Below are 26,364 nucleotides of genomic sequence, written 5' to 3'. Positions count from 1 at the left end.
GGGGGGGGGGGGGGGGGGGGGGCTCACATCCAATGCTGTACTTAACAGTCTGCTCTGCAAAATCGATAAGGCATGGATCACAATGCGGGCTCTTCTCTTTTTCTTTCCTCTTTGGGCCCTTTCAACCTACATGCTATTCAGGGTCCCACATTGTCAAGTTTTATGGGACTCGAGGACTACCAAAGCTGCGGCGTTTCGCGTCGTAGGCGTTGGAACTCTGAAGCCTACAACTCAGGAGATTATTCCCATAGTATTGTTGCCAAGCACCTACAGAGTAGACCTGACTGGGGCTGGTAAACCTTAAATTGAGTAATGCTGAGTTTTACCATACCTGTGTTCGGGACCTTCGGGACATGATCCCGGTTCCGCAAAAAGTCTTGTCATCAATGAGGGGAAGCTGACCTTCCGCCGCATCCGCGGCGTGCTATCATTGGAAACGAAGCGTGGCTTGCTTACCTACCGTACTAAATGAATACCTCACAGCCTGCAGCTTAGATCAATTCTTTTCAGAAAAGCTCTCCACTGGATCTCAGCAAACACTCATCACAGTACAGTCGACGTAAGCTCATCAACAACAGCACTCATGTCTTACGCATACTACGACCGACTGATAGCGGCTTTCGCAGCCGATAATGGCACTCTCCAGCGGTCGAGCTTGACGCACTCAGTCATTGGCATGGTCCAGTACTTCTACTACATCTACCTCACCCACGCCGACGGTATAGGCCCGCTGCCGCTCTGGATGCACCTCTTTTACCTCGCCCACGACACCATTTGGGCCTACATCATGTTTCAGGAGGCGCCCAAGTACGATTACCATCCTTACTTTACCTCAATGGCAAAGGGACTTGTCGTATGGAGCATCCTGGAAGTGTATTGCATTTACCGTGCCATCTTCTACGAGCGAGAAGGCCTATTCAGCGAGCATGATACCGTCAAAGGCAAGGACGATGACGACAACAACGGCAAGACCAAAAGACACAACAAGAAGCCCAGCAAGGCGATGGCTTACATGCACAGCTTCATTGTCTTCTTCACCTTCTTCTGCCTCGTCCTGACCATCATCTACATGGTCGGGAGGGAATCATTCCCACACTGGACACTGCTGACCAAGATACTTGCCTGCACAGGCGCCGGTGGCACGTGGATGCAGCGGGGTACTCGCAAGGGCACGAGGATGAGCCTGGCGCTATTGTCGGTAGTCGATGCCATAACGTGCTTCTGGCCTTATTCAAGATGGGTGCTCGTTTGGCCCGAGGTGTTTGACAATCCGGCTTACTACCTCACGGGGATCTGTTGCACCCTTTCGTCTCTGTTCAATGTCTATGTTTTGACTCAGCTGCCAAAGGAGTGAATGAAAAGGGGCTTACTTGGATCTATTAAAAGGGGGTGTTTTTGTGGAGCTGGTAATTTTTAAGAGCTTTAATGGATGATGAGCTATGTATGGTTCGTGTAGACTAGACTGCAACAGTTGATCAAACTGTATCCGTCAGAACAAATTCATAAACCTGCATGAGTTTATCCACAAGCGCTACCGCATGATACCTTCTTCCACCTCTACCGAACAACAGCTTTCAACCTCAACCACAGCGGACCCTTTTCCCACAGATGCCAAAGATTCTGGCTACCCAACCAATCCCCCTCGGTAGCATTTTCAATATCATACTGCCAGACCAGCCTGGCAATGATGAGCTTGATTTCGAGGTAGGCCAGGTTCCTCGCGATACAAGCCCTCGGCCCGACCGAGAAGGGCTGCGACGCGTCCCGCTGGTCGTTTGCAAACTCGCCCTTCTCACCATCGCCCAGCCACCTCTCGGGGCAAAAGTCGTCGGGCCGGTGGAAGTTGAGGGCGCTGCGGGCGGCAGCGTACTTGGGTACGCTGACCACCACATCCTCGGGCAGATACTCGCCGTTGACCGTGGCGCCGCCGCGCGGCACGATGCGGTAGTGCGGCTGCGCCAGCGGTGGGTATACTCGCAGGGCCTCGTCAACGCACGCGAGCAGGTACTTGCACGAGTTGACGCCCGTCGAGTTGATTTGGTCTGTCGAGGTGAAGGCTGACCGGACTTCGGCCTTGAGCTTCTTCAGGACCTGGGGGTTCTGGCTGAGGAGCCATGTAAGTCCTGTAGACAGATCTATTAGCTGGGAATTTGATGGGGGCTTTTCGTTTTCTTTTTGGGCTTCTTGGGAGCTTAGTAGATATTCGTTCGGGATACTTACCTGATAATGCTGTCGCTGTGGTTTCACTTCCAGCTCCAATAAGGAGAATTGAGTTGCCTTCGAGCTGGTTCATTGACATTTTTCCGTTGTTATAAGCCTCGACCATTTTTGTTGTAAAATCTGTTATTGTTGGTTGTATCGAAAGCCGGTGTTTGATTTTTTCCTGGTTATTGACTGTTAGCAAGCGGGAAAGCAACCCGCTTTTTTCCATTGGCCTTGGCACATATGAACATGTCTGGGCCACTGAGCTTACCGATTGCAGAGCGCTGGCTCTCTTCCTATCTTCTCTCAGCTTGGAAGGTATCAGGAGCAATGCAACCGGGATCTTCAAAAGGCGCGGGACTGGGAGCAGGACTTGACCGTAGATCAACAATTTCCCAAATGACATGAAGAGCTTGATCCAGTCGTGCAAAGATGAGGTTCTTAGGCATTCGAATGATTCCCCATAGGCTGTACAGAGCTGTCAGATATGAGCACATACAAGTAGAGAAAAATGAAAAACAGGGTTACTCACTGAGAAAGCCAATAAAGTCAAAGGTCAAATACTGACAAAAGACAGAGGACTGTCAGCATCTCACAAGCCACAAGGTAGCTTCAGGGGTGAAAACATACATTATACCAATTCACCACATTTACCGGGCTTAAACCGCTCTGAGATTCCCGCTCGATTCCTGCAAACATCCAGTCGACATACTCCTTGAGCACTGACTCTTGCCCCTTCAGCGCTTTTTCAGAGAAGCCATGGGCAAAGAGCCTCCGAACGTAGCCGTGATATTCCCTGTCAGCATTGTGAAGGGTCGGCTCCTCGAATACTGCGGATGCAAACGCCTGCTTGCTGAACTCGGGGTGGCCAGACGGCTGGTGGCCATAAATCTCTTTCCACTGCTTGGCATTAATGTACGACAGGCCGTTGGGTGTCGTCCTCACAACAGGGCCGTACTTTTTGTGTGCTTCGTGAATGTGAGTGTATGCCTTGCCACTTAGATAGGCTCTCATAAGCCACAAGTGAGTCGCTGCCGCCAGGCGAGGCCCAGGGTATTTGGCAAGGGGGTGGAAGTAGAGGTTGTAGATGCAAAGAAAGACATAGTAAATCAAGGTCTATGTTGCCGTTAGCAAGTTTGTTATTCGTCAAGGAAAGAGTAGCTTACTATTGCGAGAGCTATCACAGGAACTATGACCAAATTTTGAAGCGTGAACGCGCTCATAGGCGCAGCCACAACGTCTGACACTACCATTTCTCGCAATTCGGGATATTCGGACACGTATATGATTATCGGAATCAGCAGCCAAGGGATGGCGCTCTGGCTCTACCGGTTTTCTTTTTTTTTTTTTTTTTCTTGTCCTTTTTTTTTACACTTCGTGTGACACTAGTCGAACAACATTGTCAGTCGCACTGTCTTACGAAGCACTGGGGTTCTTTTTCTGGTTCTGCCCGACGAGATATCCCAAGTCTTGACTCGCAGAGACCAAGGAACTCCTGCTGACCGTCGCAGACGGGAACTCGTCAAGCGGATCTCCGATGGTTCCTATGGGGCCCTGGGGTTTACAAGGGTCACACATCAGCATGAACCAGGGCCGAGTCAATATAAAACACGTTTAAGTTCCCTGTCCGCCCTATTTGAATAAAAGGTTTCAAGTTATATGCTTAATAGTACCACGGCAATGCAACGCTCATCGATACTCGACCGGTCTGATCTGACTCTCTCCTAGTTGCTTGTTTACTCTTACCGGTAATGTGGCTCTGCGTCAAAGATCATGCTGTAACGATGCGTTCCTGGCTCGGGCCAGTGAGGTTTTTCCTTTTTTTCCAAGTGCAAAATTGTGACATGGACGTGCAGCTTGCACCCCAGATCATGTTGCTGGTTTATCTCCGTTACTAGCAACATCTTAGCATCATTTACAAGTCGCCCCAGGAACCTAACTACTGCCCCCTTGAGGAAGCCACGTCGTCTGATAACTGTAACAAGCTACGAGCAACGTTCTGGCAGGGAGTGAGAGTGCTTTGGTATATAAACTCAAATAATTACTCAACTATCACAACCGTTCAAATGTGATCTTGAGGTAATTCCCAGTGATATTGATTACCACGTCTTTTCTTATTTCCACTTTCGAAAACAATCAAATGATCTTTTTATAAATAAAAAATAATTAACCAAACCAAATACCCTGCTTTCATCATGGGCAGTCAAGACAGCCTCTCATCTATCGACATGGCGGCGGAGATGGATCAAAGTCTCCTGCCAGACCGTCTCGAGCAGCTTGCGGCACAAGAGCCAGACCGCATCTGGGTCTCGTACGCAGTCAGCCAAGACATTGCCAAAGACGGGTTCCGCAACATCACTCTGGCTCAGTATTCCAGGGCCGTGGACCGCATGGCGTGGCACATAGAGTCCACGATAGGAAAGAGCTCGACGTTTGAAACGTTTCTGTACTTTGGCCTGACCGACGTCAGGTACGCCATCATCCTCTTGTCGGCCATCAAGACTGGCCGCAAGGTCCTGTTCTGCTCGCACTTCAACAGCACCTACTTCAACCAAAGCGTCTGCGACAAGACCGAGTGCGGCATCCTCCTCCACTCGGAAGGCGTCGAGTCCACCATAGACCCACTGCTGCAGGCCAGGCCCATGAAGGCGATTCAGGTCCCCACCCTCGAGTCTCTGGTAGATCCCGAGGGGGACGTCGAGCGGTACCCCTACAGCAAAGAATTCTCAGTAGGCATCGACGAGCCCATGTTTGTGACCCACACGTCAGGGACGACGGGACTCCCGAAACCAGTCACCATGACCCAGCGCTCCCTGGTAATCGCCAGCGCCTGGGACAAGGTTCCGGACCTGGACGGGAAGCCGCCGGTGGAGAAGCTCATGCGGAACGGCCGCCGCTGTTTCATGGGCTTCCCGCTTTTCCAGTTCTCCGGCGTGGCCAATGGGTTGTGGGAGGTGTTTTACCGCGGCAAGACCCTCGTGTTGCCCTGCAACCAGCCCGGCTGGGCTCCCCCGGCCACTTTTGAGCAGCTGTTTGAGCACGGCGACTTTGACTGTTTCATAGGCATTCCCTACTACCTCGAGCTCATGGCAAAGTCGCCCAAGATGATGGACATTGTCAAGGACAGGCTCAAATACATCATGTACGGTGGGGCGACGCTCAACCCCAGCACGGGGGACAAGCTGGCCGCCCTTTGCCCCTTTTTCAGCTGCATAGGGTCGACCGAGAGCGGCGTGGCGTTTACGCACCTGATCGACCGGCAGGACTGGGCCTGGTTCTGTTTCAACGAGGATCAGAGCGGGATCGTGTGGGAGAAGCAAGATATACAAGGTATAGAAGATGGAGCGGGAGGCGTCTACGAACTCACATACGTCAAGAACCCGCTGGTGGCCAAGTCGCAGCCCATCTTCTGGCACACGGACCGTGGCGACACGATCAAGACAGACGACCTGTTCATCAAGCACCCGACAAAAGAGCACCTGTGGCGGTACTACGCGCGCAAGGATGACATGGTGGTGACAAAGTACGGCTGGAACATCAACCCGGTCATCGTGGAGTACGAGATCGCCCGTCACCCGTCGGTTAAGGCGGTCGTGGTCGGCGGAGCGGGGAGGGAGGCCATCTTTGCTATAGTGGAACTCATCGAGTCGGATGAGTCGCCAGAGGAGACGTTGGACAAGGTCTGGGCTGCCGTCGAGGACGAGACCAACGCCAAGCTTGACAAGATTGCACAGCTCAACAAGGAGAGGGTTATCCTGGCAGACCGCAAGAACAAGCCTCTCCCATTGACGCCCAAGGGTAACGTGGTGAGGGGTCCGGCATTGAAGCTCTATGAGGAAGAGATTGAGGAAATGTATAAGCGCACGGCCGACCCGACTGTTGGGTGGGCAACCTCCAAGAGGAAAAGGAAGGGCGACGACGTGGTTTTCTTGTCGCCACGAAAGGTGTCGCGCATCGATCCGGCCGTCACAGTCGCGGAAATAAGTGCCTTGTAGAGTTGGATTGAAGTTTGACCAAGGATGGTGGGAGAGTTTCTGTATCAGCGTCAATATGACACGTGTATTTGCTACGATGACGTACATCGGATCAGATCTAGACTATCTTAAATCTACAAGATCTCATGATTTTTGTTGAAAACTGACAGCGGTCAGCCCAGAATAGTGGGAACCATCATACATCGAAGCCAGGAAGGAGTCTAAGCCTTGGCGATTGTAATGTTTTGAACATTAGTCACCAGAGATTGCCGCAGAATCACAGTTTCAACCAAGTAAGTCACGTAGAACACTCGCATGAATCAAGATCAACACTACTGCTACTCGCATGTTTCTGAAACGAACTCTGTAAGCAATTCTCTATTACATACAGGGCAATGCTAAGCCGTGAAGAACCTTCGCGAGTAGCCAAAATTCTAATGTTTCTAGAAGCCCTTCTTTTGTATAGTCATTAGTTTTGCAATCCCTTCAAACAACCCCCCAACCCTGCAAAAAAAAAAAAACAAAGTCTTGAAAAAATTTTCGTCAACGTTCACGAGGTCTCAGCTTGACTATCAGAGGTGGTTTTTCCCAAAGACCAAAGATGGACTGCTTGTTCCAATTCGCGCACTCTGGGGCCAGCTCCAACTCAAAATGCCACAGCATTTTGATCATGGTCAAACGAATCTCAGTGATAGCGAGGCTTGGGTCTGAACGTTAGCTTTCCCATGCACTCAAGGATGATAACGGGGGGGGGGGGGGGGGGGGGGGGGGAAAGAAATGAAAAACGTAGAAATGTTATTCATCTATTTGCGCCACTTACTTTTGGCCGATACAGTTCCGTGGGCCAACCGCAAACGGTTGAACAGCGCGGCGTCGATCGGCAGCAAAACGCTCATCAGCACCTGGAAGCCAACGCTCTGGCGTATAGGTGTATGGATCGGTAAAGTTGGTCTTGGAGTGGCCCGCTGCATACTGCGTGATGGCAACGGCAGTCTATGCCCAATCTGTTCAGTAACTTGACTCAAATCCATGCAAAGAGTCAAGAGTCAAGACCTCGAACTTACATTCTCGGGCAAGCTGATGCCCCGAACGATTGCACCACCCTCGGGCACCTTTCGCGGCGGCCCGACGGGGATCGGTGGGTACATCCTAAAGGCCTCCTGTATAACTGCGTTGAGGTATGGAAGCCTTTGAATTGAAACAAAATTCATTTCCTCTTCGTTCTTGAAGGAGCCGCGGATCTCGGCAACCAGCCGGTTGTAGACTTTGGGGTTGCTCAGGACAAAGTAGGTGCACCCCGAGAGAAACGTAGAAGTGGTCTCACTTCCGGCAAAGACAAGTAGGTCGGCATTGGCGTCGAGCTCCTCTTTCGAAAGTGCCTGGCCCGTGTCCGCTCCCTTCATTATATACGACATAAAGTCGGGCCTGTCAGTCTTGGAAGCCAAGCGCTCGCTGGTCCGGTTGACGCTGTATTTGAGCCTCGAAATCCTGTCTATTACCAGACGCGGCTTCGAAATGACCAAAAGCAACATGGCAAGGTATTTGACGGCCGGGAGGTAGTCACCGTTGTTGGCGATGATGGCGCCTTTTGTGCTTGAGAAAATGGTCGACACCCATGGGTGGTAGTCGCTGGATGCCAGACAGAAAAAGGGCTTTCCAAAGGTGAGATCACCAACGATGTCAAAGATGAGGTAGTTGTACCACTTGACCATGTCTGCCCTGGCGTAGACCCCGCCGTCCTCTTGTTTGGCGACCATTCCTCGCAGTTTACCAATCATAAAGTCTACGTACGAGGTAATGATGGTCTCCTGTTCCCGCAGCGTCTTTTCAGCAAAGGCTGGAGAAAGCATCCTGCGCATTCGCGGGTGGTTGGCGTGGTCCGCCGTTAGGAGGTCCCGAACGCCGCCCGGCGGCATTGGGTAGAACCTCAGGTCCTTGGGGAACTCCTTTGCACCTTGGGTTTTGTGGCCAAAGATATCCTTCCAGGCATCCGGATGGATGAATTGCACCTCATCGGGTGCAATGCGGAAAACTTCTCCATATTGGTCGTGAAGCTCTTTGATGCGAAAGACGAGCCGTCCTGTGCAGACCCAGTACACATAGGGAAGACGTGAAAAGCGACAGTATATGGGACCTGGTATACCAGCCAGGGGGTCGTTGAGTAGTTGCAGAAGTACAGAAAAGATCCAGAGCCCAACCTGATGATTTATGCCGTTAGTTTTATCTTTCCTTGGTTTATTTCGATCTAGTTGGATCTTACCAATATTCCGATTCCGCAGCTGAAGATGCTAATCCATGATGCTCCCTGGAGCAGACGAAATAGGGATATTAATTCCATTTTGTTGGCTGGTGGCAGCAGATCAACTATGCGCAGCAGTAAATGGAGAAGACTGAGAAAATAAATCAAAGTAAAAAATGCAAAGTACAATTACGACTTTCAGACACCTCCGCAGCTCTATTAAGTCTACCAGCACAAAGAAAGATAGAAGCTAGAAACTCAGTGGATGTTCGAAAACGGGTCCACTGGACCCGTGTATGATTTATCCAACCATTTATTCGCAAATCTCGTCGTCAAAGGGTAAAACAAAACTCGAAATCTCTTCATCGAAGAGGCTATTTTTAGGCCAGACCGCCCCAAGTAAAAACCTCGGCTGACCTCTCCTTGCCAGCCCCCTGTCTGTCCTGTTTTTATTGTGTGTTGGTTGTATTCCAAGATAAGCTATTAGGGGTCAAGTGCGACATCGTAAGCTTAAGTCTTCCCCCGCCAAATGTTTCGTCTATCCCTCCAGTTATCCACATTGTAAGCTTCCGTAACCATTTCAATCGTCGGAAGGTAGGAGTGGATCATAAAAGCCGGGCTTCACCAGGTAGAAAGATGTCTTAGAGGCTGTTTGAAATCTTGCACCTGGGGAGATATCCACCCACTTGGGCTGTTGTCGACTCATGTACTCAAAACCCTCAAGCTGTCGTCTCTCAGCTTCGCCGGAATCTTTTCCTTGCTACCCATTTCTCCACCGAGACCCTCTCCAACGGTTCAACCCGATCAGGAGACAGACCAATGACATTTCCCCAGTTGGGATATTGATGGGTAAGGTACCTTTTTAAGTCGTTATGAGGGTCCAAGGGTCCCATTCATCCTGTCTTGACCGCAGAGACAGCCCCTGAATGCCTCGTTCGTCGGCCCCCCGACAGCAGCTTTTACATTAAACTTAATATACTCAGTATAGGTTATTAGGCCAGGCGATATACTGCCCTTCCCGCCATTCTTTCTGTCTCTCTTGGCCTCCAGTAGCTAACTTGTCCGTGGCTACCCTCACATATCCGATTCGTGGTGGATTCTTGAATTTCGAATTCGGAATCTCGATCCAGACTCGGTAACACTCATAAGATCCACAGCATCAACAAAGCTGTGGTTTTATTTTTGTGATACGAGTCACCAAGACCTTCAGCCAAGTAATGCATTATGATCTGGTACTATGCAACATAGTCCCGCATACCCAAATAAGCAACTGGACTGCTCCATGTCTGAATAATGGATAATAAAGCATCCCATCCATGTCGTTTGGGATGACGCGACGATCTGCATTGATTTTGTGTAGCAAGCCCTCGATCCTTGCTTTGCCTTTTTTTCGCGGTCTAGATGCAACCTCAAAGTGTAAGTCGATAGTGATTGTTTCCGAATAGAAAATAAAAGAGAGAAACAAAAGTAATTCCACAACAACAAACCCCAACCCCATCAGCTCTTTACCTTTTTTTTCTTTTTTCTCGCGCAGCAAGCCTGTGCCTTTCCATTTTCTTCCCGCGCAGCAAGCCTGTGTCTTTACTTTATTTTACACAGCTAGCCTGTATCGCAACACAATCTCTTAATCATGGCTGACATACATCCTATCGTCCCATATCCGTCGCCGGAGCCCAGCGAGATGGACATTTCTCCTATCTCGAAGCCGGACTGCAATTATGGAGGAAACAACTCAACCACAGTCATGTTGCCCGATCTTTTCGTGTCGATCATGTCACCATCTCCTCGATTAAATCCCTTCTATGAATCGGTCAGGCCCGCTGCGAATGAGTGGACAAAAAGGTAGGTCGACCAACAAAAGATAGAGATCCCTTTGGAGGAGGGATACGATGACACCCCATAGATTCTAACGCATGCAGAGGGAACAAATAGACTACTCAAGCTAGACGCAAAGTCTTATGCCAAGCATCAAAGAGTCAACTTCAGCAAATTAGCTTCCATGTGGATGCCAGAAGCTGATGAGGAGGGTCTCCGCGTGATGGTGGACTGGTTGACTTGGGTGTTCTATTTTGATGATTGTAAGTCTAAGCCTCGTGGCTAGCTTCGTTTTGGTCGACCAGGTGATGCTAATTGCCCGGAAAGTATTTGACGATGGCGATCTACGTGATAATCCTGCTGCAGCTCAAGCCGAGGCGGAAGCAACATTGAGCTTGATGTCCGATGTCGACCATGAAGTCTCACCAGAGCTACATCCACTACGATATATGTTCCACACCACCTGGGTGCGGTTTCGCAAAGTAAGTTGACAGATGCCACTTACTGCTGTAGGCTCTTAAACTAATCATCTGCGTTGTATCTAGAGATCTTCCAAAGGTAAATGGCCTGAACCATCTTGCTAGTTTTGACCTGCTCGCTAGTATACTGACCATTCCCCAGCTCTCCAAAACCGGTACAAGAAGTCCATGGAGGAGTACATAAACGGCATCCTGCAGCAGGTTGACTTCAGCTCCTTCGATGCGTCTCTTGACGCCGAATTGTACCTTCACTTCCGACGCAAGTCCGTCGGGTTGCGTCCCTGTCATGCCCTTCTCGAGTAGGTTTTATCCCCTTCAAGCGTCCACTTCTTTGTCTTTGCCTGGCCACTGTCTTCCTTAGAGACTAACACGGGTCCAGATATGCATGCGGGATACAAATACCAGACCACGTAATGGCACACCCAGCTATCCAAGAATGTATGGCGGTTTCGATTGATCTTGTCTTGCTGTAAGTTATTTCCCAAATGGATTCCATAAAAGCGGCTGTGCTCCTGTGCTCCCAAGCAGTTTCTGACTCGCCCACACAAAACAGCCAAAACGACATCTTGTCCTACAAGAAAGAACAAGCTTCAAATGTCATCCACAACCTCATTCACATCTACAGGAACCAAGGCATGACAGCTCAAGAAGCCTTTGACCAGGCCGGCAACCTAGTCGTGAGGGCAATCAGGCGGTGGCACCTCGCCCAGCTCGATCTGCCGATCTGGGGAGAGCATATAGACAAGGAGGTACAGCGCTATCTTCAAGGATTTCTGGACTCTTGCGTCGGGAGTCTCAACTGGAGGTTAGTGAAACAAGCCCTTCTTGAAGGATTCGTGGCAGAAGCATGTTCTGCCGTGTTGACAGCATCGAGAAGAGTCAAAAAACTGACCTTCTCTACACCTTTCTACAGCTTCATTACGGGACGATACTTTGGAGATCAAGGTGACGAAATACGCAAGACACGGGTGCTTGATCTCAAGATGTGAGAGAAAAGCCGATGAGAATATCTAAGAGGGTTGGTCATGCTGGTACATGCCTTCTACTGTCATACTAAACTTTGTGCTGAATTTCTTTTCTTTCTTGTTTCTAAGGATACCAGGCTCGTAGAAGCTATATTGCTTGACCGCTGACAGCGGCTGTAATCCGTCTCGACTTTCTTTTCTGTTATCAAATGGGATGATAGCTCTTGTTTTGGCTTTTTTTAATGGTCTGATATTTGATGAGGTGAATGGAATAACATTCATCCTGATTGTGATGTGATATCCATGTTGATCAAAGGAATAACGCAGTATCCCGTATGGTGCATGACGGTTAAAGGACGAAAGGGCATATCCGCTCAGACTTGTTACAGCGTCAGTCCCAGTCCTTCATCCGAGATATACTACATCCTCTGTCGAAGATTATAGAGTAGCATGACTAGCATCAGGCCATGGTGTAGCAACGAGTTTCAAAATAAAAGTTGCTCAAAAAGGATATAGATACCTCAAGAGAATATTAAGTAACCAAGGAGGACCCATGTGCATGATACTCAATGTTGTCGGCTGTAACTTGACCACCCATCCGAATTCTAAGTTCTAGGGCTGTGGCTTGACTCAAAGGGTCTCATCGCAACCTTGTTTCTCTTCCGAGGGTCCTTTTATTAAGGTTTGCAAGGATTGAGTCAAACCCATGCGCATATTTGGTAGTTACAAGCCTCAGATATGACGCTGCAAATGCTCTGGGTCCGTATCACGACATCATTGCATGTAGCTTGCCACGAGGCTGGGTTCATAGAGAACAGTCCATGTACTCGACCTAGGTCAGATCACCTACGTAGGCAGTGAAAGACGCTGCTTTAAGGCTCTTCTAAGCTTGCACCGTGTCACAGCACCGGGCTCTCTGACCCATAAGTAAGGTAGGTAGGTAGGTAGACAGGCGGGCTGTTTCTTTCTGTCGTTAGCACTAAGCGCCTTCTACTGTAAAGTAGTTTTCCCCCAGCTCGTCAGAGTCGAGTTGATAAATGGTTTTAGAGTTTCTTAACAAAGTAAATTTTACACGCAAAGCCCCATACCTATACCTTCTTGTCCCTGGTCCGTACCAATTTGTCCTCAGTCAGCCACAATGAGTTCCCCAAACCAGAGCATCCAGCCATCATCAGCGGCCCATGCCGGGTCGGAGCCTCTGGTGAACACTATGTTTGAGAAGACGCCTCTGCTGGGCCTCGGGCTCTCGATAGCCATCGGCACCATCTTCCTGGGCAAGTTCCTGTTTGGCAGCAGCGGAAGCAAAAAGCTGGCCTTCCCCTTGGTCAAGAAGGATGGTGACGGGTACAATTTTCTGGGCGACGCGCTCAAGATGGTGGAGAAGGGGAGGAACGAGCACCCCGGTATGCCCTTCTTCATCGAGGGCGAGAACGGCCCGCTGGCCATCATCCCGCCCAACATGATTGATGACATTCGCAGCCACGAGGACCTAAGCTTCCATCTCACGGTGCGGGAGGATTTTCACGATGGCATGCCTGGGTTCGAGGCCTTCACCATCACTTCTCGTGGCGGAGGTGTTTTGCAAAGTGTCATCTCGAAGCAGTTGACCAAATATGTTGGTAAGTAACTTTTTATCCTTTCGTCTCTCTGTCTTGCCTTCAGGCATTCTCATAGTCACTTGCGGGTTAGTGTTAACCAAGCTCGTGCTTTTAGGTGTCATCCTGAACAACCTGTCCGATGAGGCAGCTTATGCTCTGCACAAGAACTTTGGTGATAAGACTGGTAAGAAGCCATATCTAATGAGCTATAACATCCTCAAGGCGCACAATCCTAACCAGCATACATCAGAATGGCGGGAGCACACCATCAAGCCAATTATTCTGGACACGATATCACGAGTGGCATCCAGGATCTTCCTAGGCGAGGATCTGTGCCGCAACGAGGAGTGGCTGGAGCTGAGCAAAGGTTACACCATCGCGGCCTTCATGGCCGCCAGGGACCTGAGGCAAAGGCCCTTCCACCTCCGGAGGCTGATCCAGTGGTTCGAGCCCAGCTGCAAGACGCTGCGCAAGTACCGCGACAGCTCCAGGGCTCTGATTCTCCCCATAGTCGAGAAGAGGCGCGCCCTCCGCCGTGAGTGCATCGCCCAGGGCAAGCCGCTCCCCGTCTTCAACGACTGCATCGACTGGTTCGAGGAGGAGGCCGCCGGCAGGCCCTACGACGCCGGCATGATCCAACAAGCCATCGCTGCCACCGGCAACCACACTTCGTCCGACTTTACCACCAAGTTTGTCCTCATCCTTGCTCAACATCCCGATGTCGTGCAGGAGATCAGAGAAGAGATTGTGAAGGTGCTCGGGGCTGAGGGCTTGACCAAGGCGGCCCTGGCCAATCTCAAACTCTTAGACAGTGCGATGAAGGAAACCCAGCGTCTGCAGCCTCTCACTACCTGTGAGTGTTGGAATTCTTTTTTTTTAATGTGTACTTACGTCATGTTTTTATGTCAAAGGAGTAAAAAGCTAACTACGAGGTCTCACAGCCCCCATGGCACGCATGGCCACAAAGGACATCCACCTCGCCAACGGCGTATGCATCCCCAAAGGGACCCCTCTGGTCATCGACGGTAGCTGGCGGGTGAGCCCCGAGATCTACGAGAAGCCGCTCGAGTTCGACGCGCACCGCTTCGTCAAGTGGCGCGGCACCGACAGGGAGAACATGGCGCACTTTGTCAGCACCGCCGCCTCGCACACGGGCTTCGGGCACGGCATCTACGCCTGCCCCGGCCGCTTCTTCGCCACAAACGAGCTCAAGATCGTCCTGTGTCAGCTCATTATGAAGTACGACTGGAAGCTAGCAGAGGGATCCACCGCCGAGCCGCTCGTCTTTGGCTTCAACCTGGACGCATCTTGGGATGCCAAGATCATGGTGAGGAGGCGAAAGGTGGTCGAGTTGGATATTGATGCTTTGTCGGCGTAGATATGTCAAAAGGTGCAGGGGGGCGGATACTGTCTTCTTTACTGTGCATATGGCTTGGGAAAGGATTCAGGGGCATGGGGTATTATTTTTATGGACCACCGTATTTGAGCCTGTGCGAGATGATTTTGGAGCTTATCTCTCGATCACTAAAAATATAGAAGCATATATATCCTTCTAAATCGCAAGCATGAGTGAAAGATACACTATCCAAACATGACGCTTCTTTGTAAGGCGTTCGTGAGGAACTGTGTATTCGCGGTGTGGCAAACAAGTGAAAAGGAAATTCGCTGGAGGACACAGATTGAGGCTTCCTGCAAACCATGGATATATTGCTTCGGTGTTCATAGGCTGGCCAAGTGGCTTACATGATAGGGCAGGGGTCTCGGCTTGTCTAAACCGGTGAGTAGTTGACTGCTGTGAGCTCACATCTATGTATAGTGACGATTTGTTCCATTCCTTGCAAGACCAGACTTATAAAAGCAGGAATGGAGGGAAAAGAGGGCTATAGAGACAGTAACGGCGATAAATCACAGGGTCACGGATGACACTGAGTAAAGTTTGGAATCCGAATTTCGGTTCTCTTATCAGAATTTGCTAAGTAATTTCGAGAAATGCTAATTAAACTCCCCCAGCCTGAAATAAATGTGCTGTACCAAGACTCCATACTCCAAGGTTGAAATGCGCCTGTGTTGTGCTCGATCCCGAGAAACAACCTGAAATGTTTGGCGCCGAGAACGCCAACCCGGCCTTGAATACCCTAATTTTTAAACCGTAAACGCCAGAAATGAGAAAAGCAAAATGGTATCATAATACAAGAAAAGAAGTCAAGAAAAAAAAAGAGGTATTACCTCTACGAAGAAAAGTAGAAAGAAAAAAAGAAGGAAGAAGAAGATAAGAAAATGGAAGAAGCCTCCTACCATCGGCCATACTCGCCATCACAATGCGACGCGCGGTTGTGCGTGAGGAAGCACTGCCTACGCAACTCAAAGTCGTGCGCGTCCTGCCTGCCCGCCTTGACAGCGGCTGTGATGAAGGCGATGAGCATGCCGCCGCAGCTGAGCAGGAAGACGCCAAATAGAAGCAGCCCGGCCAGCTGGGCGTGCTGCCTCCGCCTAGCGGCCTCGTGGAACTCGCGCGCCCGGGACCCGTGCGACTCCGGGTCGTACTGGTACTGGACGTCCTGGTAGACGCGGCGATTGTGCTGCTGGTGCTGCTGGTGGCTGCGGCCGAGAATGTGCGATCGGGTGGGTGGCCCGGAGACGGCGGCGCGTGAGGTCTGGTTCACGAGCTCGACCACGGCGGCCAGGTGCGAGTTGATCAGGCTCGCGTTGGCATAAGGGGGAGGTGGTGGAGTGGACGGCGGGGATGGCTCGTCTTCGGGGATGCTTGGCAGGAGTTTCTCGGAGGACAGCCGCGGGGACATGCTGTTTGAGCGGGAGCGGGAGCGCGAGCGGGGCGAGGCGATCGGAGATGAGAAGCCGGACATTGTTGCTGCTGTTTTGTTTTTGTTGGGTTGAGCTAGCTGTTGGTGTTAGTCCTTTAAAGGTCTGTGATCAGTGTAAATAGTTTCCGGTTAATATGTGGAAACCTTGGTGATATCAGCGGGTTCGATATTTGTGCTGAAAGGTTGGTAGGTAGGTACTAGTCTAGCTGAATTGTTGAGGATGGTATGGCAGTTGGCTGTGTCTGGTTGAGTTTTGGTCTTGCCCGTTGATTTGACGTCAGCAAATAAATAAATGTTAGTTCGAAGACAGGATCTTGGGTGGTTTGATTGAGGATGAGTGAATGTCTGTTGTTTTGGCAACCCAAGTTGTGGTTTGAGATTGATGAACTGGAGTCAAAATGAGAAAACAAAATCAACAATTCCAGAGAATAATCTTCCAAACATATATCCCCGCTTTCAATCACCCTCGAATGTCAATTGAGAAAGAGGGAAAACAAGGGTCGGACGGCTCCTCTTCTGCAGCCTGGATGCTGTGTAATCATTCGCGTGGTTTACGGCACACGCTTACTGCACGCACCCGCATTCAGGGGTCTTGGTTGAGGCGAAGCTCGGCGACGATTACTAGCCCGCCCCAAGGTACAGGTACCCAAAAAATAGTACCCTCCAAGCCACGACCCCTGGTGCAACCCCTGGGCATCGCAGTTTACCGAGACAGCCGAGCAAGAAATTCTCCGATTGATTCTTTCTCGCCCCAAGATGAGTGTATTGCGGGCCAGTTGCGATCAGATGATGTTGGTTCGTTGCACTGCTTTACTCTTCATTGACTGTATTCTTTTCCGGGGTTTGATACTGGTCTTAGGCGTTAGGCACACCAAGTCAAAATTAATTGCGGTCGACTCTACCTGAGGCTCCGAGGGATGTGCACTCGACTGTGGTTTATCGGTCCAATTGTTTTCTATCCTCCTATCTACCTATCCAAACGAAAGATACCTCAGATAATTTGTACGACTCGAATGACTGCGCAAATAATGTCGACACGATTCCCGATCCCCGACCACACACTTACCTTAGATAAGGCCGGTACATAGCTAGCAAATATTAGCAAAAAAAAAAAAAAAAAAAAACATCACTTCGTCCAACCAACCTTTGTTCTATTTCTAACAACATCCACCAGTGGGAGCCACGGCAGATTGGTTTAGTGCGTTGCAACCTCCTTAATGGTGCCCCGATGCACTGAAGCCAGCCACGTCCTGCCCATGAAGGCACGGATCCTCTTTCCCCAAAACATAAACACCAACAGCACCAGGTTGTTGGCCAGGAGCAGCGACATGAAGACGCCCGCAATCATGACCGCGTACCCCCTCTCCATAACCCACTGGATCAGGTTAATGCCCATGCCGAAGCTGATGGCCTGCTTGCCCAGGTTCATGGCGATGAGCATCTCGCTAATGTTGCTCTGGTAGCTGTCGATGGCGTAGGCGAGCGTGAAGGTGAAGTAAAAGTAGGCCCCAAACTGCGTCAGGCCACTGCCGAAAAAGTACGCCACCCAGTGCAGGTTGAGCTGGCACGCCGCGCCGAACAGCGCCAGGCCCGCGGGGGCGATCAGCATCGCCGGCAGCATTACGCCGAGCCGCATCTCGGCCTCGCGGATCCCCTCGTTGCGTCTCGTCAGGTGCGCCGCGAGCCGGTCCGAGGACGATGTGAAGAGCACGGCCAGGGCGAAGCCGATGATGGTCGCGATCGCGATGAGACCCCCGCTCGTCTCGGGCCAGTTGTAAGGGGGCGCAACGATCTTGATGGGGAATATGAAGTTGAAGGTCAACCCGCCGAGTCCAATGTAGATACCTGGCAACGAATCCTTGTCAGTGTCCGGTCTGTTTGGTTGTCATGGATGACTTGAGTCCAACATTCTACTCGGTAACTCCTATGGGCTTAACGAACCATATGTAGTAACCACCCAGAGTACATGGGGGACCAGGAAGTATGTAAACGACCTCGCCATCATGATGAAGAAGTCCGTCTCGTGGTTCCAGACTCCCCAGAACTTCAAGGTTTGGAGGAAGGTTTTCCGAGGCGGGACGCCTTCAAAGGAGACGGCATCTTCGACATCGGTAGCCACCGGCTTTTCCCCGGGAGTAGAAGCGTTTCCTGGCCGTTCTGCGGCAAGTTCGTTGGCTTTGGCGCGGTCGTAATTCGTCTCCTCGACGAAGAAGAAAGCCAGGAAAAATAGCGCGACAGCAAATGCGAGCTCTACATAAAAGAAAAGCCTCCAGGATAAGCCTCCCGCAAGCATGTATCCGGCGTAGAGGGGCCCGGTGGCACCCAGACAGAGACACACTACGTATACCCAGTCAGAACTTGATATTAAAGCCACGAGAATACCACCTCCTTGCAGTTCCTACCTGTGTAGTATCCTAGGCGTTTCCCGCGCTCGTGCAGGAAGAATATGTCATTGACAAGTTGTACCGGCAGCGCCTCGCAAACGCTAGAACCAAAACCTTGAAGCACGCGACAAAACATTAGGCTGGTGAAGGTCTGCGACAGGGAGCAGCCGAGTAGCCCTGCGCAATACTTTGTTGAACATCCATGTCAGTGTTTGTAAATTGAAAGATAATGGTATCTTATAAGGAATCGCATACCAGAATAAGAGACCCGAGCATTACGGGTCTGCGGCCGAACTTGTGGTAGAGAGGCACAAAAATCAGAGAGCCTTCGGTGTCATGTCGTCAGTCGTTATATGTCCTCGAGCTAGAACAATTCGATAGGGAATACTAACCGAAGCCAAATGCCAAGTTGGAATAGTTCACCAATCCAGCCGCCTCATTAGGAGTCACACCAAATTCTGCGGAGAATATTCCGAGGTAAACCGATGGACCTAGTAGGGCCGAGTTGGACAAGAAGGAATATAGTGAGCAGACCACGAGAATCATAGCCTTCTTCCATTTTGGCCACTGGAAATAGACTATCAGCTGCCTGGATGAATCTTGAACTTCCAGGTACGGATCATAAATACCTGAAGAGGATCATTGGGATCCAGTGCAGGGACCGGGTAAAGTGCCTGTCCATAAGCCGTATCGTCCCCCTCTATTCATATGCTTTTGGGTTAGACATGCTTTCCTTTTTTCCACTTTTTTATTAGACACCCGGTTGGTTATTGAATGGAATGCTTGCCTGCTGCTTTGAGATTCACAGTTCCGGGTATGTCTTCCTCATGCGCATGGCTTTGAGGTTTTTTTGTGTTTTTTTTTACCTGTGTAAGCGAACAGCTCTGTACCAAGGCGCTTAAAGTCAAGCATGGAGAACCCACCTGCGAACTAAGTGGCCAACCTTGCCGTCTGTGGCTGGCTTTTGAGACATTTTATCTATTCTGGATGAAAATAAAAGCGTCCAAAACCCCGTCAAAAAAGGAATGCAGAGCGAGTCCGAGTAGCCCTCTTCGTGGCGGTTGAGCCTTTTAACCTAGTCTACCAGGAGTCATGGAATATGATTGGGAGTGGAACGGGGGGGAAACCCGGAGAAGCGATGAATCTAACATTATATACACCTACCTGAAGTAGTACTTGCAGTATGTAGCATTCAACAAGTGAATTGTACCAAATAAACAACAAGACAAGACTCAACATCCCCCGCCCGGGATAGTGGAGAGGAAGCGAGGCAGCGGCAGCGGCAGTTGAAATGGGGATATGACAGGGAGATGCGGGGGATTGCGAGGATCATTGCCGATACGCCCCTGTTTGGGTGCGACCTTTAACATTTGAGAGGTTGTTTGGCAGGCCAAGTTCTCCGCGTTATGGTATAGGGGTGGCATAGTATAGGGTATTATCGCCTGGGCCCTGGTACCATTGCCGGGCATGCTAGAATTTGCCCAGTAGTAAAAATTCTGGCAGAGCGACGCTGCGACTTGGGTCATTCTCTGGACGAAGCCTGGATTTACTTGGAGCACTTCATGTATGTATGTATGTTTGTATGAGGTGCAAATATTGAGACCAAGTTGAATCGTACACCAGGTGGTTGAGATGGTCGTAGGGTAACTTAGTCTACCTTGGGCAATTGCACAACCAAGCTCTAGAACTAGAGGAGAGGATAAATCAAGGATTTTACCTTTCAACTTTCAAAGTTTGCCAGATGTCGGAAGTTCGGGAGAGACATCCCCTTCATTTATTTGATTACCATATGCACGCACCTACCTACTGTAGGGTGTGGCAGAGCTCGGGAGGTGGAGTGCGACAGGGCTGGTATTACTCCATAGATCGACTTAAATTCACCGTTGTGTGTCGAACCCACAACAGCTACTTTTTCTTTTCTTGCACCTTTCTTTTTTTGGATTTTTTTTTTTTTTTTTTGGGGCGGCCACTCTGAAGGGTGTCAATTACCACGTACCTATATAGATTCGCCGTCTCAGGTATCACTCTCGAATCGTAACCGCACCGATCCGTCATGACAGAGGCGCGGCGTTTCATCCCTTGAGAGTTCAAGACGCGGGGGTAGGGCGGCTTGAAGGATAGTGTGGTATAAATGAATGAGGTGCTGCACAAATGCTAAGATGGTCCGCAATTGGGCCGACTTGAGCTTTTACGCAATTGGCGGGCGAAGCTCAGAGGCTGCGCTGCCACAGCCGCCTGGCGTCTTACTACGACTTGGATCCAATGGCAAAACGTCAATCGCTATCGGAACAGGTGGCAATTTCTAGGCTTGATAGCGTTGCAATACCTAACCCCGGAAGCCACCCGGGTTTTTTATGCGCCATGAATTTGAGGTGAGCTCGTGCAGGAACTCGAACCGCGGCATCAGTGTTTTACGGGCTGGTTTGTGATGAATGAGAGACTATAATTGAGAAATGTAGGCAGGATAAGCATGTCAGGTAGACCGTAGGGGTAGTAGGGGTAAGGAAGGTAAGGTGAGGTAGGTAAATTACCCAAGGTCAAACCTCCTACCACAAAGTACCTTAGGTAAGTAAACCACCTACCCAGGGGTGCTTTGTACGGAAATAAATGAAATAAATAAGATACCAGGTATTGATGAACCACCAACGTCTTATTCTAGCTGTGTTGGGGCCGCATTAAACTCGATAGTTGAAATGACCACCCCTAATTATCTTCCTCACTAAAGGTAACAAATTATTGTGATGTACTGAAAGCGCCAAACGGCTGGAGCGCCTAGCCCAATGTCCAAAATAGAACAGGAAGATCCCACACGTGATCTTCACTTCTCTTCATGATCTCCTTCGGGTGCGGGGCAAAGCACCAAAAGGGATCGACATCCACCCCATGGGTTCTAATTCGGTGAAGATGGCCCGCCCGCCGCCTGTTCGCCATCTGCTGCCATCTGCCAATATTGATAAAGAATGTGGAGTTGATGTGGTACCAACAAAACGACTGCCTGACTGACGGACTGACTGAGTGGCCGAGTGGCCGAGTTCGAGCAATTCGAGATTCACTAAGGTTCCATGCTTGGCTCTGCTTTGACTTGCCTTATTCTCCAACTCTCTTACCAGCTGCAGAATCGTTCCACTGCTGTTCTACCGTCTGTACCTGTCTGTTACTCTACAGTACGGAACGACAGCACCTAATTTGCCGCTCACACTTTCAACGAGTGACCAGCACCCAAGCGCCTATCACCAGCCATTCACACTTACCACCAAATTTGGAAGCCCAGCCCAACCAATAGACTCCGGATTGGACGATTTACCCGCCTCCTGACATTCCCACGCACCCACGGACGCACGCACATTGCATCGCCTCGCAGCTGCCTCGACGCCGTCAATCCTGCCTACATACCTACCCACCCACACTTGCAGTAGCACGTACTGTACACCTGAACGGTTTTTCTCTCAACTTTCCAACAAGCTGCCAAAACAACCGACATACATATTCCATCCGTACACACAACGCACGCACTCACGCACACGAAAGTAACGCAAACAGCGCAACCCAACGTCTGCACGCCACGAAACCCAACGACTCTCCAAGACCGCACCGCCGTCGCAAAAACAAGCCCAGAGTCAAAACAAACACCTACCTTTCTTTACGGGCCGTGCCTGCTGGCGTCAATTTGTGACGCTGCTCCTCAATCCGCCAGACTGGTCTCCCACGGCGCCTAAGACCACACCACCGGCTGCGACTTTTCTGCGGCGCACGGACGATCCCCTACCCCTCCGATTGTCCCAGATTCTCAGCCTCGAAGAATTGTCTTGTACCATCCTGCCGCCCATGACAGTCTCATGATATAACACTACAGCCGTTGCGCCCGACTGCCTGACCGTTCAAAGTCAAGGGAAGCGTCGGCCCAGGCCAATACGCTGTCCCAGCCCCAAGTGCAGATGATGGTGCGTCTCCTCCCTTTTTTTCCCAAACTTGACACGCGTGGCGTCGGGGCGCCGCTTTTACTACTACTTCTTAAAGCCTACGGCCTCCCCATCCATCCCTTCCGCTAGTCATACAAGCGCTATCTTGTACCTCGCTTAGCTTTTATTTGCTGACACGTTCTTTCGGTCCTCGTTCGCTCCACAGACCTCATCTCGACCCCGCGATGTTGGAGGCAGCTTTGCAAGCCGACGAGGTCATTCCAACCAGCTGTCCATCTCGGACCCTAGCCACCATGTCACCGAGGCAATAGGCACCATGTACGGAGATAGCGATGACGATTCTGGGCCAGAGAGCCGACTCGACAACCCATCATTTCCCGACGCTTCTCGAAAGAACCGACCCCTGAGCTTCTTGGCATCTCCGGCCGGTGGCGAGCAAATAAAGTCCTCTGAACAGAACGGACAAAAACTTACCCGTTCGGCGTCAGATAAAACACCACTGGCTGTGTCGACAACGGTTGAAGACACCGACTCCAATGGAGGTTCTGCCGAGCCGAAAGACGTGCCCGTACGGATGAAGAGCAAACGTGGCAAGTCTTATGAGGGTCCTGGTTCGCCAAACACTGGCATGCCGCCGATTTCCCCTAACCTGTCACTCCGCGATGTCCAAGAGGCCGAATCCTCACAATTCCCATTGGGCAATATCGAAAATCCAAGCGACATTGCGCAAGAGCTTAGTAATCTCCAGGCGCTCCGTCGGATGTCTATGGATGTTGGAAATACCAGTGATCCCGATCTGCTCCCCTTCTCTGGCATATCTCTCATGGCCATGCCGACTGTGGCTCCCAGTGGCGAGGACGATGAGGCCGACCTATCTCGACTTTTATGGGTTCCCGCCAAGGTTCATCCCGAATTGGCGCCGGATCAGTTTAAGAACTTTCTCGAGAACCGCGTCAACACCATCAAGAGACGGTCGGGAGACTCAACGCTGTCTATGGAAGGGTTGGAGAGACATAATTCAGGGAGTCTCAGAAGGAAAAAGTCGATGCTTTCAAGGCAGGTCCACAGCCCGGGGACACCAACAGAGGAATTTGATATGCCTGATAGGTTGGAGAGAGAACTATCCAATGGTGGCAGATCTACACCAGAGCTCAGCATTAACGAACTGGTCAAGGATCCTAGCAAAGTCGTTCAGAAGTTGGCACAGGAGACACAGGATGGAGGTTCTGAAGGAGACATGCCGATCCTTCCCGTGGCACCCGGCATGGGGCTAAGAAGGTCCACAAGAACAACTTACCGGAAAGGTGGCAGTCTCCGTTCTGGAGATCGAATTCCATTCTCGAAAAGAGTGGCTGCTAGAGATGCAGAGAAGGATGCGGACAAAGACTCAGAGGAAACCCCTACATTGCCACCTATTGAAACGCCAAAGGATCAAGGTCTACCTAGGATCCAGACAGAGCCAAGCCAAGCAACTGAGAACTTTTCTCGGCCAATGCGTGCTGTCAGGAGGCAGCAGACATTCCAGAGGGATAATGCGGCCGCATCGCCGATCTCGCCAACTTCTACTCTCGACCCTACCAGCCCGAGTCCCTCTAATATGGATGAAACCTTGAATATCAAGAGCCCTATATCAAGGCCTGGTTCTTCTGATAGGCCCCGGACATCAGATTCTGCCCGCAACGCTTCCACTCCCGCCCCTGCCTCCGCTCCCATACCCCAAATAGTCGAGACGCCCCCGCCCGCCGAAAAGGAATCCGAACAATCATCACAGGCCCAGTCATCGAGGTCATATCCACATCGGTCGACGTCGCAGAAAACCATGGACCAGCCACCACAACAACAACCGCAGAACAACCAGCAGCAAGAGCAGCCCGCTGCACGTTCACTGAGGCGTCCATCCTCTGTCAAACAAAGTCAGCAGTCCCCAACATCACCCAAGGCCAGCATGGAGCAAACCCTCAGCGACATGGCCCAGCACCCATCCCCGCTACCTGGCGGCAGCAACACGAGAACAGATGCACTCACATTTATCCCCACGATGCCAGCCGAGGAAAAGAGGAAATCCAAGGATGAGAGCAGTGGCGACTCTAGCAAATCCACGGGCTGGAAATGGTTCCGCGGCGAAGATCGGGAAAAGAAGAAGCGTGAAAAGGAAGAACAGTCCAAGAAGTCACGCAGCAGGACTTCGACCGAGAAGGCCGCTGGCCACGGCGATGCACGGCTGGACGTGCTCCAGAACAGCATTGACACCGCGCTACAAAAGGGCCGGGAGAACCTTCTGTTGGACAACGAGTCTGTAGACAACAAACTGCACGAGGAGCGCAAGAAGGAGAGCTCGCGTGTCAAGTCTAGCGAGTCCAAAAAGGAAAAAGACGGCTTCTTTGGGTCTATTTTTGGCGGCAAGAGCAAGAAGAGCGACAAGGACTCGAGCTCAAGCCGAAAGCAGCGAACGCTGTCGCCGGACCCGCCGCCAAGGCCGATGAGACCCGATATCGATTATCCGTACACACGATTTCCTATCGTGGAGGAGCGAGCCATATACCGCATGGCGCACATCAAGCTTGCGAATCCACGACGACCGTTGTTGAGCCAGGTGCTCCTCTCCAACTTTATGTATTCATACCTGGCCAAGGTCCAGGCCATGCACCCGCAGATCAACGTCCCAGTCTCACCGCAACAAAAGCGGGCAGAGGAGGAACGAAGACGAAAGGAGCAGGAGCAGCAGCAGCAGTACATGATGCAGCAACAGATGGCGCACGAGTCTGAGCAAGATGATGGACAGTGCGGCTATGATCAATATGGCTACGATCCCCAACGGGTATGTGCTGATACTTGAAATTTTGTGGCTTTAGATGCAATACTAACAGAAGACTGCGGCAGGCCGGAGACCAGTATGGAGATTATCAGGGGCAACACAATGGCTCCGTTGATTACATAGACGATTCGCAGATATATGAGCATGACCAGCAACGGAACGAGCACGAGAGGAACCAAAACGGCGGCTACCGCAACGAGCAGCAGAACGGACACGGCGATCGGTCAGGCTCTTCGGGCCGAGCATACTATGACTATGAGCAACACGAGGATGGGCGCAGGCGCGAGGATGAAATGTGGTGAGGGCGCTGTGCGACCATGTGTTCAGGTTGCTGTAGCTGTCTGAAGGCTATACATGAGGAGCCATGTCATTCAGGTTCAGGGGTGAGTGTAACGCTGCCAAGCAATTGAAGCAGCGGCAGAATACCTGCGACTGTTTTGAGCGCTCTTGTGCTTTTTCATTTTAATTAGTTCATTTTTTGTCACAGTTGCGCGTTCTTCTATAACATTCTAAAGTGTACTGGGAAAGCACAAGCATAGCCGGTCGAGCAAATGGGAGGTTAATATTGTCTATCCTTTTATTCCTTATTCAATGAGGGCAATACCTCATTGAATGCAGTTTGTTGGTGGGCGATATGTCCATAGAGCCACCACATCGTCAAAAACGTCTCAAATACAGTCTGGGGTGGCGAGGGGTTTTGGTATTTCATAGCAATGTGCGTTGTCTTGGTTTTCTGCTCCTTTTTCTTGAGCTCCATTCATCACTTAGGTAGTCGTCTACTCCAGTACCTAGGTACGGTACCTAGGCAAGGTATCCAGGTAGTTAAGCTTATTACCTCCTAAAGCTTGACTGCTTCTGATATATAAAGACCTTATTAGAATGATGGCAATGTTAGCTTTTTTTTCATCCAAAGTCCATGTGTTGTGTTGTCAGTTATCTGCGGTCCAAGGGAATGAAAATTGTTGGTTGTTGGTTTAGGCACCGATGAATTTGATCCATTCGTCGTCTCATTAATCAGTTGCGATTTGTTGTCTCTAGCTTTGGTGTGTGTGAGATGAAAGACGACTGACTGGGAGCTGCCCAACTTTGGGCACTAGTCCCAATCGGGATTAGCGCAGACTAGCTTTGGGCGTTCAAGTGCTTTGCTTTGG

The 26,364-nt window shown here is 50.7% G+C and overlaps 8 protein-coding genes across 8 annotated transcripts; 5 read left to right on the top strand and 3 right to left on the bottom strand.

The window, feature by feature from the left end:
- Nucleotides 1-583: 583 nt before the first annotated feature.
- PgNI_07117 (uncharacterized protein) lies at nucleotides 584-1,354 on the top strand (the record flags this gene model as incomplete). Its single annotated transcript, XM_031127134.1, has 1 exon — nucleotides 584-1,354. One exon carries the CDS (start codon nucleotides 584-586, stop codon nucleotides 1,352-1,354), a length of 771 nt encoding a protein of 256 aa, XP_030981749.1.
- Nucleotides 1,355-1,557: 203 nt separating this feature from the next.
- On the bottom strand, nucleotides 1,558-8,514 carry PgNI_07115 (uncharacterized protein; the record flags this gene model as incomplete). Its single annotated transcript, XM_031127132.1, has 11 exons — nucleotides 1,558-2,123; nucleotides 2,221-2,383; nucleotides 2,474-2,670; nucleotides 2,735-2,765; nucleotides 2,833-3,318; nucleotides 3,369-3,442; nucleotides 4,775-4,912; nucleotides 6,731-6,876; nucleotides 6,997-7,169; nucleotides 7,241-8,374; nucleotides 8,437-8,514. 11 exons carry the CDS (start codon nucleotides 8,512-8,514, stop codon nucleotides 1,558-1,560), a joined length of 3,186 nt encoding a protein of 1,061 aa, XP_030981747.1.
- On the top strand, nucleotides 4,398-6,197 carry PgNI_07116 (uncharacterized protein; the record flags this gene model as incomplete). The annotated part of the gene is made up of 1 exon (XM_031127133.1): nucleotides 4,398-6,197. One exon carries the CDS (start codon nucleotides 4,398-4,400, stop codon nucleotides 6,195-6,197), a length of 1,800 nt encoding a protein of 599 aa, XP_030981748.1.
- Nucleotides 8,515-10,045: 1,531 nt separating the features above from the next.
- PgNI_07114 (uncharacterized protein) lies at nucleotides 10,046-11,698 on the top strand (the record flags this gene model as incomplete). The annotated part of the gene is made up of 7 exons (XM_031127131.1): nucleotides 10,046-10,257; nucleotides 10,348-10,493; nucleotides 10,558-10,712; nucleotides 10,833-11,008; nucleotides 11,089-11,178; nucleotides 11,263-11,514; nucleotides 11,623-11,698. The coding sequence occupies 7 exons, from the start codon at nucleotides 10,046-10,048 to the stop codon at nucleotides 11,696-11,698; spliced, it is 1,107 nt and encodes a 368-aa protein (XP_030981746.1).
- A 1,114-nt stretch (nucleotides 11,699-12,812) lies between these two features.
- Nucleotides 12,813-14,650, top strand: PgNI_07113 (uncharacterized protein; the record flags this gene model as incomplete). Its single annotated transcript, XM_031127130.1, has 3 exons — nucleotides 12,813-13,293; nucleotides 13,388-14,125; nucleotides 14,214-14,650. 3 exons carry the CDS (start codon nucleotides 12,813-12,815, stop codon nucleotides 14,648-14,650), a joined length of 1,656 nt encoding a protein of 551 aa, XP_030981752.1.
- A 913-nt stretch (nucleotides 14,651-15,563) lies between these two features.
- PgNI_07112 (uncharacterized protein) lies at nucleotides 15,564-16,136 on the bottom strand (the record flags this gene model as incomplete). The annotated part of the gene is made up of 1 exon (XM_031127129.1): nucleotides 15,564-16,136. The coding sequence occupies one exon, from the start codon at nucleotides 16,134-16,136 to the stop codon at nucleotides 15,564-15,566; it is 573 nt and encodes a 190-aa protein (XP_030981751.1).
- A 1,052-nt stretch (nucleotides 16,137-17,188) lies between these two features.
- On the bottom strand, nucleotides 17,189-19,618 carry PgNI_07111 (uncharacterized protein). Its single transcript, XM_031127128.1, has 8 exons — nucleotides 19,402-19,618; nucleotides 19,266-19,315; nucleotides 19,108-19,178; nucleotides 18,871-19,045; nucleotides 18,734-18,804; nucleotides 18,497-18,665; nucleotides 18,036-18,431; nucleotides 17,189-17,939 (listed from the first exon to the last, which is right to left on the bottom strand). The coding sequence occupies exons 1-8, from the start codon at nucleotides 19,449-19,451 to the stop codon at nucleotides 17,290-17,292; spliced, it is 1,632 nt and encodes a 543-aa protein (XP_030981750.1). The 5' UTR covers nucleotides 19,452-19,618; the 3' UTR covers nucleotides 17,189-17,289.
- Nucleotides 19,619-21,645: 2,027 nt separating this feature from the next.
- On the top strand, nucleotides 21,646-26,108 carry PgNI_07110 (uncharacterized protein). Its single transcript, XM_031127127.1, has 3 exons — nucleotides 21,646-22,419; nucleotides 22,604-25,216; nucleotides 25,279-26,108. Exons 1-3 carry the CDS (start codon nucleotides 22,414-22,416, stop codon nucleotides 25,513-25,515), a joined length of 2,856 nt encoding a protein of 951 aa, XP_030980920.1. The 5' UTR covers nucleotides 21,646-22,413; the 3' UTR covers nucleotides 25,516-26,108.
- Nucleotides 26,109-26,364: the final 256 nt, after the last annotated feature.

This window comes from Pyricularia grisea (assembly GCF_004355905.1).
Source record: "Pyricularia grisea strain NI907 chromosome Unknown Pyricularia_grisea_NI907_Scaffold_4, whole genome shotgun sequence".
NCBI classification, from domain to species: domain Eukaryota; kingdom Fungi; phylum Ascomycota; class Sordariomycetes; order Magnaporthales; family Pyriculariaceae; genus Pyricularia; species Pyricularia grisea.
This window is presented reverse-complemented; position numbering and strand designations above follow the sequence as displayed.

Excerpts from the sequence above, each read along its gene's own strand:
- PgNI_07110 (XM_031127127.1), top strand. Across the intron at positions 25,217-25,278 it reads ATGGCTACGATCCCCAACGG|GCCGGAGACCAGTATGGAGA; the intron begins GTATGTGCTGAT and ends AGACTGCGGCAG.
- PgNI_07111 (XM_031127128.1), bottom strand. The coding sequence starts at position 19,451 with ATGTCTCAAAAGCCAGCCACAGACGGCAAGGTTGGCCACTTAGTTCGC. Across the intron at positions 19,046-19,107 it reads ATCCCAATGATCCTCTTCAG|TGGCCAAAATGGAAGAAGGC; the intron begins GTATTTATGATC and ends GTCTATTTCCAG. Across the intron at positions 18,805-18,870 it reads CAACTTGGCATTTGGCTTCG|GCTCTCTGATTTTTGTGCCT; the intron begins GTTAGTATTCCC and ends ATGACACCGAAG.